Source organism: Saccopteryx bilineata, chromosome 9 (assembly GCF_036850765.1).
Source record: "Saccopteryx bilineata isolate mSacBil1 chromosome 9, mSacBil1_pri_phased_curated, whole genome shotgun sequence".
Taxonomy (NCBI): Eukaryota; Metazoa; Chordata; class Mammalia; order Chiroptera; family Emballonuridae; genus Saccopteryx; species Saccopteryx bilineata.
The window spans coordinates 60,358,788-60,377,930 of NC_089498.1; the positions used below are offsets into that span (position 1 = coordinate 60,358,788).

The following is a 19,143-nucleotide window of genomic DNA, read 5'->3' on the forward strand; positions in this document are numbered from 1 at the left end:
TTCCCTCCCGCAGCCGAGGCTCCATTGGAGCAAAGATGGCCCGGGCACTGGGGATGGCTCCTTGGCCTCTGCCCCAGGCGCTAGAGTGGCTCTGGTTGCAACAGAGCGACGCCCTGGAGGGGCAGAGCATCGCCCCTGGTGGGCATAGCGTCGCCCCCTGGTGGGCATGCCGGGTGGATCCCGGTCGGGCGCATGCGGGAGTCTGTCTGACTGTCTCTCCTCGTTTCCAGCTTCAGAAAAATACAAAAAAAATTAAAAAAATAAAAAACTCTGAGGTTGCCAGCTTGAGTGTGGGCTCATCCAGCTTGAGTATGGGCTCATCTGGCTTGAGTGTAGGCTCAGCAGCTTGAGCATGGGGTCACCAGCTTAAGTGTGGGATCACAGACATGACCCCATGGTTGCTGGCATGAGCCCAAAGGTCACTGGCTTGAAACCTAAAGTTGTTGGCTTGAGCAAGGGGTCATTGGCTCAGCTGAAGCCTCCTTGGGGTCAAGGTATTTTTGAGAAAGCAATCAATGAGCAACTAAGATGCCACAACTATGAGCTGATGCTTTCTCATCTCTTTCCCATTCTGTCTGTCCCTATCACGCTCTTTCTCTTTCTCTCTCTCTCTCTCTCTTAAAAGTATAAAAAATTAAAACTATGTGAACAGTTAAACTAAGTGTCAGGACAAACAGTGTTATCTGGAAAAGAAGAACCAAACAAATGACATAATTTAACTGAAAAAAAAAATCAATGCTAGTGACATTGGTTAATATTTTCCCTTAAGCCTGACCAGATGGTGGCACAGTGGACAGAGCATTGGACTGGAACATGAAGGACCCAGGTTCAAAACCCCAAAGTCACTGGCTTGAGCATGGGCTCATAAATTTGAGCACAGGATTGCTGGCTTGAGCGTGGGATCATAGACATGACCCCATGGTTGCTAGCTTAAGCCCAAAGGTCACTGACTTGAAGCACAAGGTCGTTGCCTTGAGCCCAAGATTGCTGGCTTGACCAAGGGGTCACTTGTTCTACTGTAGCCCTCCACCCCCATCAAAGCACATATGAGAAAGCAATCAATGAACAACTAAGGTGCCGCAACAAAGAATTGATACTTTTTATCTCTCTCTTACTGTCCCTATTTGTTCCTCTCTCTGTCTCTGTGTAAAAAAAAAAAAAAAAATCTTAAAATCATTTACAAAAATAAAATAAAATTCTAAGTCACTAATGGGTTTGGAAACAAATATCGAACCATGAGTTGGAACTACATTAGTTCATTTGGAATGCATTTTTCTCTGAGGGAGAACAGAATCTGTGACCCAAACATATGCCAAGCTGGCATGCTGATTATTTTGAACTGAAAACAATCAAGGCCCAACAGACTCAAGGAAAGCTTTTACCTCCCCCTTAACTGACAAAAACAACTTATATTGAGGGCCTATACCAGAAGCAACCTAATACCGAAGATAACTTTTTATATCAGAAAGACTTATCTGCATGGTCTGGCAAATAGTTGTTTCCTAAAGATCTGCCCTTCCCATTTTCCTGGGAATTGTCTTCCTCCCCTTTGAAATCCCTGAACCCTACCATCTTCTCCTCAGTTTAGAAGAGTATATAAGCCTTAATTACATAACTGCCAAAGAGTTTCCTACTTTGGCGACTCCCATATGTACAAAATTAAATGTGTTTCTACTGTTAATCTGTCTTATGTCAATTTAATTATTAGACCAGCCAAAGAACCAAGAAGGGAAGAAGGTAAAAGTGTTTCTCCCTATTTATCACTAGAAACAAATAATTCTTCATGCACACACGCTGTGTTCCTCGCTGAAAAACAAAAGGAAAACAGCTGCCTTTAGGGAAACCTAAATGTTCCTCATTCAAGAATTCTAGATCACTCAAGAATTTAATAAAAAAGTGATCATTCAAATCTAAGCTGACTTTTTTGATAAAATCATTTCTAAAATAATAACTGAATTTTGTTTTTATATGGTATTTTCAAGATGCCCTTAACTTATTCATCTCATTTATCGCCTTGACTTGAAAAGCAAGGAAGGTGAGGGACGCAAAAAGCATCTTTTTCATTACACAAATATAAAACCTAAATACAAAACTCAACTGCAGAAATATATTTCTAACTATTACTGGTTCCTCAGAATGCACAAACCAGAAAAGTACAGGTTATATAATGTACGCCACTACTTAACGGGATCAACCATGACTGAGAATGGTCATAATTTGCTGGAAAGAACAGGAGTCTGAGGGTCCCCCCACTTAGTTGTGTAGCCTGGGCCACACCACTTCATTTCTCTGACCCTCACCCATAAGAAGGATGTCACCTCTACCTTGCAGAGGTGATACACTCTTTGTGAAATGCCTACCACAGAAAACTGGCTCAAGGCCACAACCCAATAAATGGGAGCTATTGTTACTCACAGGGGATTTACGCAAGTAATTGTTTGCAAAGAAAAAAACTGAGAGCTCTTTCAGTCTTCCCATACCTCCAGGATAAATTTCAAACCCCTTAGCAAGGTACACACACCCTTTGGAACTGGGTCTTTGTTTAATTTTTCATTTCTTACCATTCTTGGCCTCCTCACTCCCACCCAGCTCTAAGGATTCCTGCCATTCTAAACTGTTTGTTGTTCCTTTAACTTGAACAATAGCTTCTACACTCTGCTGGCTTTCTAATACAGTGTTCTCTCCACTTAATGGTATCATTGTTTTCTTGGCCTTGTATCCCACCAAAATAAAAGAAAAAAGAAAGAAAAAGTCATGTGCCATGTGTAATTTTCTTCAGGAGTCCATCCCAGAAACCTCTCTATAGGCTATTTGGTCTTTCTAAGCAAACCCTGTTTCCCTCTAGTAAAACAGCACTTAGTGCACTGTCAAAACATCATCTATATTGCCTATATCATCCAGTGGACTAAATTCTTGGGAGCAGGGATTGGTTTGTCTTCCTCTACAACATATCTTAGCTTTTGCAACACAAAATAGGTCTTCAACAAATGTGTGTTACCCAACAACTGGACTTCATAGAAAAATTCAAATTCTGCCTCAGAGTGGCTGTTACCCTGGATGAGCTATAACTCTTTTGAGCCTCAGTTTCTCCATTGACAGTATGCGGAAGGAAACATCAGCCTCTTTCCTGTTGTTTAGATTACATAACGTAAATGTCCATGTTCAAAACAAAGCAAAAGTGGAAGAAATGGTTAATCATGAAGGTTTCGTCATCATACTGTGAACACCTTGATGACCAACACCATATCCCAGACCCTCAGTGATATCTTTGGTGAATAAATCTAGAATCTCTTTCTTAAGGTTTATGATGGGAATACTGAGATGGGCAAATTAATGTTTAATTCAATAGTCATTTATTGAGCATTCCCCATATAAAAAGCACTGTCCTGGATGCTAAGGGGTTGGGGAGGTTATCCAAAAGTGGACAAAACTTCAAGAGCTGAAAATTTATTAGAAGAAGTAAGACACAGAACAAATTATTAGAATTCAGAGAAGAGACTACAGATAGCAGACCTTCAAAAATTAAGAACTAAGCAACGATGGGTTATACCTGAGATGGCAACAATCAGTCTGGTCTTCATGTAGAGAGACTGTGTCTTCCTCACACCTGGGAGAAGAAAAACCACATCAGATCCAACTGTCTGCTGCAACAGAAGCAGCAATAGTCTAGAAATGTCTTAATTAGCACAGTAAACTAAAAAATAGAACAATCTTCACCACTCTCTCCCAAAACAGCTTCGATTCCCAACATGTCTACCAGGCAATATGAGTAATGTTGTTTCATGTAAGCTTAAAAGCTGCTTTTTCCTCCACTGCTCTGCTTCACCTAAGCTAACAAGATCTTCAAAAGAACCTAAGTGTCCACAGCACTTGAGGGGATAGCTGACACCAAGATTGGTGGCTCAAAAGAGACTCCACTATATGCCTCTTGGCATTTCCTCTGCCTCAAGCAATCCCTAAACATCCCAGCTCCCATTTGGCTTACTTCATAGTCTTTACCTACTTTCTTGACCCCCTTCTTGTTTACAAAACATCTGAAATAACCTTGTAAAAAATTCTTGGCTCTTCCACATTGAAATATTGACAATGTTCTATACTGCCCAAGGGAATCTGGACTAGAACCACTCTCTCACTCCAGTACAGAGGGAGTCATTGTTCCTGTTCTCTTTCATTTCCACCCCACCACACTCCAGCCGGAAATGGTTTTTTTTTTTATCTTCAACTCCTACTCATCCTTTACTGGCCAAGTCAAGTCTTACAAGCTCATAAACTTTCTCAGCCAAGTTCTTCCACATTCCATGTTTCTACTTTACCTTAATATGTAAATATTTACACTCATTATGAGGTTTCAGTAACCAACTACATCTTGCCTCATACTGCTGTGTAATTATTTTGTACATCTGAGAGCTTTCTAATTAGTTAATTCCATGAGAAGAAATACCAAAATATCTTTTTCCTAGATATGCTGCCACAGTGCGAACAGTGCTACCCCAGAGTAGACACAAAATGAGTCTTGAATCCAGTCATGGCTCTGGCCCCTCAGCTGGTTTGGTCCCTGAAATAACGTAATAAGCATTTATTGAGTTCCAGGTACTGCATTAGGCATTGGAGCTATGCTTCTCAAACGCTTCAGAATTCAGAAATGACTAGTTTGTTTTCCATTTCGAATCCATTGTGAATACTTCTGTAAAACTGTCACAGGAAAGTCAAATTCTTATAAATGTCATTGAATGCCTGACCAGGCTGTAAAACAGTGGATAGATCATCGGACTGGGACACGGAGGACTCAGGTTCTAAACCCCGAGGTCGCCAGTTTAAGCACGGGCTCATCTCATTGGAGTAAAGCTCACCAACTTGAGCCCAAGGTCGCTGACTCAAGCTAGGGGTCATACAGTCAGCTGTAGTCCCCCAGTCAAGGCACATATGAGAAAGTAATCAATAAACTACTAAGGTACTGCAATGAAGAATTGATGCTTCTCATCTCTCTCCCTTCCTGTCTATCTGTCCCTATCTGTCCTTCTCTCTGTCTCTGTCACAAAAAAAGTCATTAAATGCTTACTCCTTATTTCTATACTATTCTTATCTCAGACAAGTTACATACAAACAATTATGGGGCCCACTCTTTGAATGGCACTACTTCTAAAGGCTACAAAGTTGAAAAATACCTGCTTAAGAGATTCACAATATAATGACTAAGCAAAAATAAATAAATATCTACAAACATAAATATAAACATAATAAAGCATTTATACTGTATGAAGTCGTTTAAAATTTTTAAATATTCTTTACCAGCAATAGTTTATAATTTATCCATAGAACAAATTGATGAATGCTCCATCCTCTTCCCTTATTATCCTCTTTAAATTATGGTTTTGTACAGAATTATACAAAGGTCGCCTACAGACTCTAATCCTCTCTACCTGCTGAAATATTTTGCTCCCACTGACAGTTAAAAAAATAAGTTGACTTAATAAAATGCCCTTGTTAATGAAATGAACTAAATGTGCTTGCTTTCAAATTTTTTGACTGTCAGTAACCTACTCTGACCATTTCATGGAAAACAATATATTGTTTTTCTGAAGTGAGGTGGGGAGGCAGAGAGACAGAATCCCACATGCGCCCGACCAGGATCCACCCAGCATGCCCAATAGGAGGCATCGCTCTGCCTATCTGGGGTATTGTTCGGTTACAACCAGAGCCACTCTAGCACCTGAGGCGGAGGCCATGGAGCCATTCTCAGCTCCCGAGCCAACTTTGCTCCAGTGGAGCCTTGGCTGTGGGAGGGGAAGAGAGATAGAGAGAAAGGAGAGGGGAAAGGGTAGAGAAGCAGATGGGTGCTTCTCCTGTGTGCCCTGGCCGGGAATTGAACCTGGGACTTCCACACGCCAGGCCAACACTCTACCGCTGAGCCAACTGGCCAGGGCTGGAAAACAAGTTTTAAATTCATAATATTGCTTTGTTCTCTTCCATTTGAGACATTCACCTAATCTGAGCTTTTTAATGTGAATAAAAATGATTCCTAATAAAAGTTACCTAGCTAAGTAGAAAAGTCAATGAAAAACAGAAATCTAGAATTGTTGCTTCCAAAGAATTAGGGTTCAACCAGAGGTTCAACTCTAGAGCTTAACAATACCTATTGTTTGGGAATTTGGCAAAGAAATTATTTTTCTCCCCCTCATTAGATGTGTTAACCTTTCTTTTCAAAGTACAATTAGTTAAAAATGGAAACTCAGCACCAGAACATTAAAAGATGCTTTCTGAAGTATGAGGATAGACCTAATTAGCTGATCTAATTTTAAGGCATACTGATCAACTTCAATTGTCACTCAAGGAAACACAATTCCTAGCTCAGAGCTATAGCAATGAAACAGATCTCCCTACTGGCTTACATGGCACACATATACAATCTCTTTTAGTTCAGTTGGGTTTTCATTTGCTTTTATGAAGACTGTCAAGTTATATTCAATTAACTTTTACTTTTTGATTGTTCTACTGATTCCTTGCCCAGCAGCCCCTGCAATGTGAAATACTGGCCCAGTAATAAAATGGACTCCACAGTGGTAATCCACATCCAGATATCCCCACTACTGGAAGAAAATCAATTCTGACCAAATGCCTAACTGGTCCCAGGCATAGCATTCTCTTCTGCATTATAGCCAAATACAGGAATTTGAAGACCAAAATCTTTAATATTCTCCTTTTTAAATAATTCAAAAGTAGCTATCTTCTTGGATAATGTTTTTCAAACTATAATTTTTGACCTATTAGTGGGTCTTAAAATTATATAGCAGCTACCAGCATTAAAAAAAAAAAAGTGTGGGCAGCACTACTATTAGGTGAAATCCTTTGAAGTTCTTATCAACTAGATTCTAAGTCCCAGAGTTCTTCATTTGTGGTTGCCTAGCCAATATGTGGATAATTCGTCCTTTCAATTACTTCTTTGTGAAATTCTCAGGGTTATTACCTTTTACTCTGTTCAGACTTTTGTTCCTTCTAGCAAACAAGGATGTGATTCTGACAACTCACCTGCTCGGTTGCATTATCACAGTGAAGCCTGGCAGTGATGTGAAGTAGACACAGAGGCTAAGGGATCTCCCAGTGTGTGGCCAGTATTCGTGGCCACCATCACAGCCGCCTGGCTCTTGCAGGCTTGCATTTAATTCAGACAGATGGTAAAGAAACTGCAGAGCCGAAAACCGGTGGTCCATTTTCCTTTATTCTAAACTTGCACTCAGCAAGCAAGTACAAACAAACACACTGGGCTTCAAAACCCACTCATTCAGCACTCACAAAGCTACTGACTCATCCGAGTTTTCCTAGAATCTAAGGCTTCCACCTCCCCGGTCTTATTCACCTCTATTCCCCATCTCCTTCTCCTCCACGAACTGACTTCTCCCTCCTCCACATGGCTTCCCTGCCCTGATACACCATGGGCTCTTCCTCTCTACAAAAACGTGATTTCTGTCCCCCAAAATGGCCTCCTAGCACCTTTCAAAACATTTTGGCAAGAAAGCCCTCCCCTAACACACATTAGCATAACCACGCCCTTTCCAAGCAAGGAGGGCAACTAGCTATATCACATGACGGCAGCAGCCATCTTTAACAATAAGGGTGAGAAAAAATAACTTTATCTGTCCAACACTCAGGTTCGTTCCAACATGTACAGCAGTGGCCCTGCTCTACCACCTCAAGTCACCAAATCCTCTCTCAGTCTACATTCCCAGAGACTCACAAGAGAAGGAGAAAAACTTGTTACTCAGACTAATGGCGGTGAAAAAGTGCATGTGAAAGGTTCTGTTGTTTGACTTGTGAATAAAAAGAGAGGCCTCATGTTGGCTATTAGATAAAGTGTAGTTGTGCTAGGAAAGGCACTGTCACTCACCCTGGAGTACCATGTTGCCTGAAGGCCAAGTTGCAGAGGTAGAGCCTAAAATCCTGTGGGATTTCTTGACGTGTGTCCCCAGCACTACCTGGATGGCCTGGTTGACATAGCCGGCTCTGGCCCCAACCCCACTAGATCAACTCTCTGAGGGAGTGTAAGGCCAGTGGCTATGGCCATGTGGGTTCACATTGAATTCAGGCAGATGGTAAAGAAATTATGGAGCCAGAAAATGGTGGGCCATTTCATTTATTAGAGTCTTGCAAAGGCGAACAAGCAAGCAGTCAGGGAAAACTGCTTCCCTCTCTCAGGGCTGACTAGCAGACAGGTATGGGGGGGTCCCTTCTCTGGCAAAACAATAGCAAACAAATGGCCCCTCCCAATGGCAGCAGGCAATCCACAATCTACAATCTGCCATCCTGAGGGCCAGCACCTGCAGCCTTACATAGACTATACATCAGGGGTCCCCAAACTGCGGCCCCCTGAGACCATTTATCCGGCCCCGCTGCACTTCCAGAAGGAGCACTTCTTTCATTGGTGGTCAGTGAGAGGAGCATAGTTCCCATTGAAATACTGGTCAGTTTGTTGATTTAAATTTACTTATTCTTTATTTTAAATATTGTATTTGTTCCTGTTTTGTTTTTTTACTTTAAAATAAGATATGTGCAGTGTGCATAGGGATTTGTTCAGTTTTTTTTATAGTTCGGCCCTCCAACAGTCTGAGGGACAGTGAACTGGCCCCCTGTGTAAAAATTTTGGGGACCCCTGCTATACATAGGAAGTGCTGCCCTGCGCTCAGGCACCAATCGGGCAAAGTATAAGCAAGCAAGCCTAACACACTCATTTGCTCAACAGCGGGTCCCAGGAATGTGATTTTTAAACCAGATTGCCTTTTCCTCCACATAACTAGTATGCTTTTAAATGTTTTGCACTGAGGTTTACAAAATAGAGACCAGCACTGTGCTGACTCCAACAAAATCACTTATTCTAGGTTTCCAGTTTGAGATAAATCCCAGGGAGCAGGATTTTTCATAAGTACCAATCACCTTCCCCAGTTGATATTGATGATCAGTTGGTTTAGAAAAGCATTGTTTCAGATGATAACTAATTCACTGGTAACTAAATCAGAATTCATTTCTGGCCAGGCTTCTTTTCAAATAGCAGGTTCACAAGGACGACATAGGAAATGACCATGGAAAAATAATAAATGAAAGAGCACAGCGGATACAGAAGGGAAGGATCAAGGCCATTCTGATCTTGGAAGTTTGGGTAGAAAAAGATACTGCATTGGTCCAGAGCTACAAAGTGTACCAGGCATGGGAAAAACTAAAAAGAATAAAATCTGTCCTTGAGTCCCATCCAATTCTCCTTTATTTTGACTCTTACAAGACCCCAAGTGGCCAAGCAGAACCCTATTAGGTTAGACTATCTGATCACATAATTTATATTAAAGTAATAATGACCACTTGAATCCACCTCCCAGGGGCACAGACTTTGCAATTTTTATTTTAATAGGAGTCATCACTAGAGGCCTTAATCCAAAAGAAATCATCTCTAGGTGGAATTTCAGGCACGGAAGAAAATTAATTAATCTGGTAGGAAGGAGTAGAAGAGAAAATTGTCTGGTACCCAAAATATTTTAAAAAGGCAAGCAACTCCTTTATGTATACTAAGACCACAACCCAACATTTACTGAGCAGCTGCTACGTCTGGTCTGTCTCGGGACAGCGCATTCTGGTCCTGCTGGCTTTGGGCTTGTGCCCAAAGAGCCAAGGAAAATGGTTCATGTTATTGAGAAGAGGAATACTTTTATATTAAACAATGACTAGTTTTAAATGACCCTTGTTCATGCTAAATACCTGTGAAGCTTTTGCTTTGTTTTAAATATGCGCCTTAGACTTTTAGATTAGCCAGATGGCATTCCAACTGTCACTCAGTGCTTTTTTAAAATAAATCACTGTCACTTCTTTGAAAACAACAACAGAATCTTATGCAATCAGAATTCCTTGGGGAGTGGCCAAAGACAAGGTACCAGACTTTTCCCAGCATTTAACTATAAAACCTCTACAAAATAAATAAATAAATAAGTGTGTGTGTGTGTGTGTGTGTGTGTGTGTGTGTGTGTATTGTCCATGTGAAATCTAAAACTGTCTCCATTTTGAAGCCATTAGGCCTGTGGCTGACTGGGGATTTGGCCACACAGGGCTCACAAGAATCAGCCCAGAAAGCACTTGGTGCTTGTAAGCACAGCAGAGGGAGGCAATCAGTACCTGTGCACCTGAACCAGGAAGTCCCCAGCTCATCTTTGGTGGGCATACTTTGGAAGGCATCTTCCTCCACTTTCAGGTTTTTAGAAAATGCAAAGTTGCACACAATTACCAAGCAATCTCATTAACAAGACATAGGTCTCGATGAGTATTTTATATTTCATCTTCTAAATAAAGTCAACCCTGGGTTTTATTTTTTAACTTACCTTTTTAACTTAAGTGAGCCCACAAAGCTTGATATTAAGAGAGTAGCAATTCCACAGAAAGAAAAGAATGTGGGAAACAAGAGGGTCTTAGAAGTCCTATAGAATCTTATCCCTCCATCACCAAGTTATTGTGACAGTGGTAAGACTTGAAACTCACAAGACATCTATTCCCACATTTACTTGCCTGTTAGGGAACTTGAGCAAACAGCTCCCAAGTTACTCGGCTTTCTCTATTAAACTTGCAGCATTTTCTTATTGCAGTTGAGTGTAACACCTTATTCACCCCTTTTTTCTAAAAAGTGGTTGACAGTGACTTCTACCAAAAGGTCCCAGAAGTAAACATTATAAGTTAGCCTAGAGAAAAAAATGTTAAATAAAATATAGCTTTACATGCATATATGTATGTATATATGTGAGTTATATATAAATTATATATAGTATTAACATTGTATACTATCAATTTTTAGCATATATGCATAGTGTAGAAAAACATATTAAGGGATAACAAAAATTTACATCATGACCTATTAATATCTAATAAAAAAAACACTGTACCTGCTGGCCCTGAGTAAAATATTACACTCCTTCATTCTATGTTTAGATGGTGTTAGCCACCCCAATCAACACTTTAACCATAAGACAAGAAGACTCATTTCACCTATAGCGAGATTTTTGAGGTCAGCAAACAAAATGAAAAAGGGCATGCAAGAAAAGTTTACTCTATAGTGTCTTAAAAATCTGTAGACAAGAGAGGATGAGGATAAATTGAGCCTGTTTATCACAGTCTGGAATTCAACTCAAATCATTTTACATTCACCTCCTATGTGCTGTAAATGTATACAGCATAATCCATGAAAACGGACACCAATGTTGGCAAAATAAAACAGAGCTTCCTTTATGACGTGTCAAATAGATTTTTTTAAAAATCTGAGCTCCAAGAACACATATCTGAGCGCCAGCAAGCAATTAGCTTGTTTTAACATCTCTCCTCCAGCTTCTAAAAGCCTAATTTGAACCTGTAAAGGCTTCCGGGCCCCATCAGTCTGCACGTCTCGCACGGTCCTCCCAGCCCCAGATTACAGGAGACAATGCATCTAACACAAGAGTAGCTGGCTGGGTCGGTAGATAGTAGCTTCCAGAGAAAGGCATGCAAGTCTTATTTTAATGGCAAGAATCACTTACTCTGTTACAGCGGTGCTGCTGAAGGAATTATCCTGAAGGCTAAAACAGAAACAAGAAAACATCAGCCAAATCCAGCGGGGGAGCCGCCTCCCTGATCACTCTCCGGGAGTTAGAGCATATACACAAACATGGCATTGCAAGGCAAATCTCAGGGCTCGCCCAGCACGCTCGCTCTACCTTGGACTGCTATCTGCACATGCTCGTAACAACACCCCCAGCAGGGGCCCAGCAGCACGAACCACAAAGCCCGGCAGCCCCCGAGGCTACGGGGACAGCGCTGGGCGGGGCAGGGTGTACCGCGGAGCCCGACCGAGGCCCCCCGGATCCCCCGCAAGGAGCACCTGGAGAGTTACCGTGTGACCCCAACCTTTGGCAGCCCCGCGTGTTTAACCCAGACCTCTCCGTACCAGCCCCCCCCCCCCCCCAGGCTGGCAGTAGGAAAGCGCAACTGTTTCTGCCTAGATGCCGAAATCCCCGGGCATTTGCTTTCTTGCAGATGGCTCCTACTAAATTTACAGAGCTACCCCCTCTAGAGATGGAAGCTCGCAGAAATTCACCCATCCTTGAGGAAAAGCCAGAAGGGAATGACAAGAGGGAGGAGATAGGGCTGCTGTTTTGTTTTATTTATTTATTTATTTATTTGTGTGTTGTTTTATGTGTAAGGCCCAAGAAAAAGAAGAGCCTCTGAAAGAGGGATGGCAGCATCACACCCGATTTGTCTGCACTCGGTTATTTCAGTCCCTAAGACGAAGGGCCCAGCAGAGGCCACAGCCGAGGCCACAGAGCTGTGAATGAGCCCACGCAGGGCGAATGGTGAATTTATTTCAAGCATTAGCTGGTGACTGTGGTGGGCGGTGCAAGAGGTAGGGCTTCACACGGCCAGAGCAGTCCTCCCAGCACAGCACCGCTTGCAAGCATCTTTACAAAGGATGAGAAACAGCATCCATAAATTCTATCCCTTTTAAATAAGAGCAGCCCGGTTGGGGGAAGGGAAGGCTATCAGCCCCAACTTGCTTCACCCTGGGGATTTCTGTGCTGCCCTCTTTCCATTGTTCATTTCTCCTGCCAGTTTACCTTGATATGGAATGAACAGTCATCTCTGAAAGATGCTTCTTTTGAATTTTAAATTAAGAAAATCCCTTCCCCCACTTTTAAATCTCTTCACTTTCAGAAGCAGTTGAGATGGTGGCTTCTAGTCCAAACTATATATATAAGCAGATGAGTTTTAATGTATAATAAGCAAACAAAAAGAACCTCACATTTTTATTTTCAGATAATTAGGAAAATTATTATTACCAAAACTAAGTAATAAGGGGAAAAGCATGACTTTTCAGTGTTAGACTGAGACACTGCTTCAGAGGCCCGCCCCTAAGGACTGCTTAGTTATCTCAGAAAATGTACTTGTGTTTGGCGTTGTTATTCACTACGGGTTAGATCCCAGATACTATGGAGTTACATGTTCACTTGCACTTCTTGTCCAATCTGTAGGGAGGGAAACATAACCTCAGTGCTATGGTTTTATTGCCTTGTACGACTGTAATCAATTTTGCATCTCACCTAACAATCTGATACTAACATTCTTTCCAAATGCTTGTAAATATTTGGATCCTCAGAATGCTCTTAGAACCAAGAGCATCACCAACTTATAGGTTCAGTTATTAATATGTGAATAGATTTTGGATATGTTCCTGCATTTGTATGAGAATCACGTTTTTAACTTTTTAAAGTCATACTTTGAAAAATCAAAATTGAGTTTTTAAAGAAAAAGAGGTTTTATTAAAGTCTTGCACCCTGACCTGTGGTGGCGCAGTGGATAAAGCGTCAACCTGGAATGCTGAGGTCGCCGGTTCAAAACCCTGGGCTTGCCTGGTCAAGGCACATATGGGAGTTGATGCTTCCTGCTCCTCCCCTCCTCTCTCACTCTCTCTCTCTCTCTCCCCTCCTTCTCTCCTCTCTAAAATGAATAAAGTCTTTAAAAAAAATTTTTTTAATAAATAAATAAAAAAGTCTTGTGATTTTACTTTCCTCTCTTGGAATCTTTTTAAAAAACTAAAAGCCTATATGGTCTTAGACCTGAACTCTATTGATTAAGTAAGTTTAGAAACATTCATCCCTTGAGTGACTAAAAATACTATAAACATCTGTGGATGAAAAAAAAGAAAAGAGAAAAGAATGAAAGACAGGATGTAAGGCCAGTGGCCTTGGCCACCATGCATGTTCTCATTGGATTCAAGCAGCGGGTAAAGGAGTTGTGGAGACAGAAGGTGGTGGGCCATTCGGTTTATTAAAGTATCTTACCATTGGATGAGCAAACAGGCAGGGAAAATCACTTCCCTTTCTCCCATCTCAGGACCCCACCAGTCTCAGCACTCCCCAGCCAAACAGGCCAGGTGGAAAATCAGGGCTCCCAAACCTCAACTTGGTCTCTGGCTCCACAACCCAGACTTACTCTCCAGACTCACCCACTGGACACTCTCTCAGCTCTCTCTAGCAAACAGGCTGGGAGAAAAAACCCTTCTCCAGCAAACAATCGCCCCTCCCAAGCAGGAAGGCAATCCGCAATTTGAAATCTACCACCCTCAGGGCAAGCACCCTAGACTGTTCACACAAGGCACTGCCCCAATACAAGCAAGCCAACTTAAAAAGCATTTGTTTATCCAACATGGGGCCACAAACGAAACCTGAGAAGCTCAGGGGAGCCTGGCATGGTGGTCTTACAAACTCAAGAGACATGAAGTAACCACACTGGATGGTCAGAAATTAAAAATTTTAAACTAAAAGCAGTTCATTGTGGGTAAGCATATCCTAGGGTGGTATTTTTCTCTAAACAAAGGTCAGTGCTTGCCTGACCTGTGGTGGCACAGTGGATAAAGGGTCAACCTGGAACACTGAGATCACCAGTTTGAAACCCCAGGCTTGCCTGGTCAAGGCACATACCAGAAACAACCACTACAAGCTGATGCTTCCTGCTCCACCCCACATCTGGCCTCTCTCCCTCTCTCTCTCTCTTTTGTAAAAATCAATAAATACAATCTTTAAAAACAAAAAAACCCCAGAAACCCTGGGCTTGCCCAGTCAAGGCATACGGGAAGCAACTACAAATGGATGCATCCCATTCCTTCCTCCCTACCCCACTTCTTTCTCTAAAAAAAAAAAAAAAAAAGAAGGTCAATGCTTACATTAATAATGGAACCTATCTGTTGTCTTTTGCATCTATGATAACTCTCTTGATAACATGCTTTTGAAATGTAAGGGTAATCATGGGTGGGCAGGCATCCCACTACAGCAGAAACCAACAAACTCCCTCACTTTTATTATTATCATGTTGATTAACTGTTAACTATCTTATGGCTGCCTATGTAAAAGAAGTTTCAGTATATACATTTTTACTTTTTATCCAATATCAAAGATCTCCTTGTTTTGCATCTTTCTGCTTCCCTAATCTATCATCAATCAATTTCATTAAGCCCCCTTGTGTCTTCCCCTTTGATTCTCATACAGGGTGTCCTCAGGTTACAACACAGTCCCTTTCCTATGATAGTGATGTTACCCAGATTTTGGTATAAGTTGAAACACACCCTACCTAACACAAACAGAACACTACATTTTGAACAGTCAAAAATGGCATAGGGAAGTGTACTGGGCAAGCCAACTCCCTCCCTCATCAGCCCTGTTCCTGTGTATTCTTCCACTGCACTCAACCAAACTAGCTCACTCACATAGGCTGTTAAGTACAATGCTAATGTCTAAGCCGAAACACTCATGTCTCAATTTTGTTAAGGTTTTATGGGAGTAAGCATTGTAAACTGGAAATATCTTATGTCGAGACTGTTGGAACCCAAGGACCCCTTATATAAAGTAAGTGGTTGTTAGGCAGATGAGTTTGTAAAATTTGTATTTTTTGAGTTTGCTCGCTTTTAGTGTAAAAAAATGACGCTGGGCAGCGCCAGCTATGTGATCTGTGAAATTGCAAATTACCTTCCTGTTTGGGGAGGGCTATTGTTTTGCTAATGTGTGCTGGTGGAAAGGAGGAAGCCATGTTTACAGAGTTTATGCAAAGAGAAGGGAGAAGATATGCAGATGGAGAACCAGAGGTGAGGGGCTTTTGTGAGCTCCACTGAGACTGGTAAAGCCTTTGATTCTATGAAAAACCAGAGGAGATTCTCCTGGTTGTGGAACTGAAGAATGTGTCAGTGGCTTAGGGATCCCTGAGTGAAAGGAAAATGTTTTTCCCTGTGTGTGTTGCTCATCGGCCAGTGCAAGTCTTGAATAAAGGAATGACCCACTGTAAGGCCAGGGGCCACCACCATTGTGGCCATTCACATGCAGGTTCCCACTGGATTCAGGCAGATGGTAAAGAAACAGTGGAGCCAAAGAGTGGTGGGCTATTCCTTTATTAAAGTCTCGCACCGGCCGACGAGAAACACACAGGGAAAAACACTTCCCTCTTCATTCATTCAGAGCTCACAAAACTACTGACATATTATCCAGTTCCACAACCAGGAGAATCTTCTCCGGTTTCTCCTAGAATCAAAGGCCTCACCAGTCCCAAAGCCCCTCACCTCTGGTTCCCCATCTGCCAACATGGCTTCTTACTCTGCAAAACTGGCTTCTCTCTCTTTCCCTACCATCTTGGCTTTTCTTCTACTTCTTCTCTTTCCATCTTTTTTAAAACTTTTTTGGCGTGAAAACCCCTCCTCCAGCACACACATTAGCAAGACAATGGCCCTTCCCAAGTGTTGGTCAAATAAGTTTGTAAATATGATATATAGGTTTGCTCACTTATAGTAGTTTGCATTGGGTGTGGCAGACAGGCTATAAGCAGGCAGGGTTGTTATACCCTAACGCTTAGTTTAAAAACTAAGCCTTTCCCACCCTAAGTGACTTTGTATCAGAGACTTCCTTGTTTGTATATGGGATTAAAGGTTTTGATTTCTACACTATAAAATGGGGCAGACCGGAGCTTGCTCTCTCTCTCTCGGTTCCTGAGATTAGCATTAGAGGGGAGAGCAAAGAAGGGCCACGTGGAGGAGAGGAGAAGCAGCCAAGATGGCGGAGTGCTGAAGGAGAAGCCAGTTTATACAGAGTTTGTGCAGAGAAAAGGAGAAAGGAAACAGGTGAATAAGGCTGGTGAAGTTAGAAACCTCTGATTTGAGGAAACTCGGATAAGTCAGTGGCTTTGGGAGCCCTGAATGGAAAGGAAAGTGTTTTCCCACTGTGTGTATTTCTTGCCAACCGGATGCAAGGTAGGATAAAGATAATGGCCCACCAGTTCTTGGCTCCGTTGTTTCATTACCGTCTGTCCGAACTAAATGCGAACCTGCATGGGCCAGGTGGCTGTGATGGTGGCCGTGGATACTGGCTTTACAACAAGTAGGAAGGTAATTAGCAATTTCACAGATCACATACCTGACGTTGCTCAGCGCCATTTTTAACAATAAAAGTAAGCAAATTCAAAAAACACAAATTTTACAAACTCATTTGTCCAACACCCATCATTCTCTGACTCCGCTGTTTCTTTTAGCATCTTCCCGGATTCAGTGAGAAACTGGATGTGAATGGCCACGATGGCGGCAGACCTTGGCCTTACAGTATAGTAAAACTGTCATTTTCTGGAGCATCTTCTCATTCCTTTGAGACTTTGCTTCCCAGAAATTGTCAACAGTTTGGCTCAAATAAAGTAATAAAAAATTCTTACAGGTTTGGAAGTTTCTTACTTTGACACGGCTTACAACCTCATATGAGCTAGGTCCAGGAGTGTCAGGCATGACCCCTTCTTTATATTTATGTATTCATTATTTAGTCATTACAAACTGAAAGGCCTATTCTTGCTATTTTATTGAAATTGATAAAAGGTAAGTCTATATTCAGCCTTCTTGGCTTTAAAGAGTTAAAGGTAGCCAACTTTCAGAAATTCCATTTACTCAGTGTCCATGGTACTGATTCCAAATGTCCTAATGCAGAGAACGTTCATACTTTTCGCATTTAAGTGTTTCCAGTGATCCATCTAGAATGAAAAAATGCAATGCTTTCAACTTTGAAACAGAACTTAAATAAATATATGTAGGCCCTTTGAAAATAACATGAAATAACAACTATATAAAATAAATAGTCTGACCAGGCACTGATGCAGTGGCTAGAGTGTTGATCTGAGATACAGAGAATCCAGGTACAAAACCCTGAGGTCACTGGCTCAAGCACAGGCTCACCAGCTTAAGCACGAAGTCACTCGCTTGAGCATGGGATCATACACATGACCCTATGGTCACTGGCTTGAGCCCAAAGGTCTTGAGCAAGGGGTCACTGACTTCACTGCAGCCCCTCAGTCAAGGCACATATGAGAAAGCAATGAACAACTAAAGTGCCACAACAAAGAATTGATGTTTCTCATCTCTCTCCCTTCCTGCCAGTCTATACGTATCTGTCCTCACTGTCTCTTCATCTATGTCTCTCTTGCAAATACATAAATAAATACATGTATTCAATAATGTTCACAGAAAAGAAATAAGAATTCTTTCTCAGCAACTCATGATTGGTATAGCCCAAAGTTAGAATTTAGGGAGTAGGCATACACAATGAAAATAATTTGATATAGCTAATTAACATTTTTAAAAAATGTCTCAGAGAAAAAATGTTATTTGCCAGTATGTTAAAAAAATAAAAAATAAAATCAATCATTTTAAATTTTAGCTCTCTATCAATTCTTCTGACATTATTTGTTTTCATATTAAATCAGGTTTAAATAATGTCTTTAGAGTGTTGGGGGACTTGTTTGGTTTTGATAATCTGAACTAATCAACTTGGAACAGGACAATACTAATAAATACTGATACAACATCTGGCTCTTTTAAAGACCCTGTTACACTAAATAGCAGTTCAAAGTAGGTTCAAAAAGAGAAGCAGAGAAACTAATATTGGAGTTCTGGTAGAAGTAAATTCTAGATCAGGGGTCCCCAAACTTTTTACACAGGGGGCCAGTTCACTGTCTCTCAGACTGTTGGAGGGCCAGACTATAAAAAAACTATGAACAAATCCCTATGCACACTGCACATATCTTATTTTAAAGTAAAAAAAAAAAAAAGGGAACAACTACAATATTTAAAATAAAGAACAAGTAAATTTAAATCAACAAACTGACCAGTATATCAATGGGAACTATGCTCCTCTCACTGACCACCAATGAAAGAGGTGCCCCTTCTGGAAGTGCGGTGGGGGCCAGATAAATGGTCTCAGTGGGCCGCATGCAGCCCGTGGGCCGTAGTTTGGGGACCCCTGTTCTAGATCATTGTGTCCCAAAGTGTCCTCAGTAATATTCTGGCCTCCCAGATGGTAAATAAATAAATAAATAAATAAATAAATAAATAAATAAAAAAGAGTTACATGGTCAAAAATAAGTTTTTGGTGTTTTTTTTTTTTGTATTTTTCTAAAGCTGGAAACGGGGAGAGACAGTCAGACAGACTCCCGCATGCACCCGACTGGGATCCACCCAGCACGCCCACCAGGGGCGAAGCTCTGCCCACCAGGGGGTGATGCTCTGCCCCTCCGGGGCGTCGCTCTGCCGCGACCAGAGCCACTCTAGCGCCTGGGGCAGAGGCCAAGGAGCCATCC

At 41.6% G+C, this 19,143-nt stretch overlaps 1 protein-coding gene across 4 annotated transcripts in view; it reads right to left on the reverse strand.

Annotated features, from left to right (window-relative positions):
• FAM13C (family with sequence similarity 13 member C) overlaps positions 1–11,770 on the reverse strand; it is a 166,492-nt gene extending 154,722 nt beyond the window's left edge. Inside the window, exons 1-3 of one of the 4 annotated variants that reach the window (XM_066242821.1) lie at positions 11,712–11,759; positions 11,535–11,573; positions 3,551–3,607 (exon numbers count right to left, since the gene is read on the reverse strand). Coding sequence is in view for 3 of the 4 variants with exons in the window: in XM_066242819.1 (XP_066098916.1) it covers positions 3,551–3,607; positions 11,535–11,596 (119 nt within the window). In the remaining variant the exon portion in view is untranslated. Of the gene's footprint in view, positions 1–3,550; positions 3,608–11,534 lie in introns of all 4 variants that reach the window. The other 3 variants (XM_066242819.1, XM_066242818.1, XM_066242820.1) reach the window with 3 other exon arrangements.
• Positions 11,771–19,143: the final 7,373 nt, after the last annotated feature.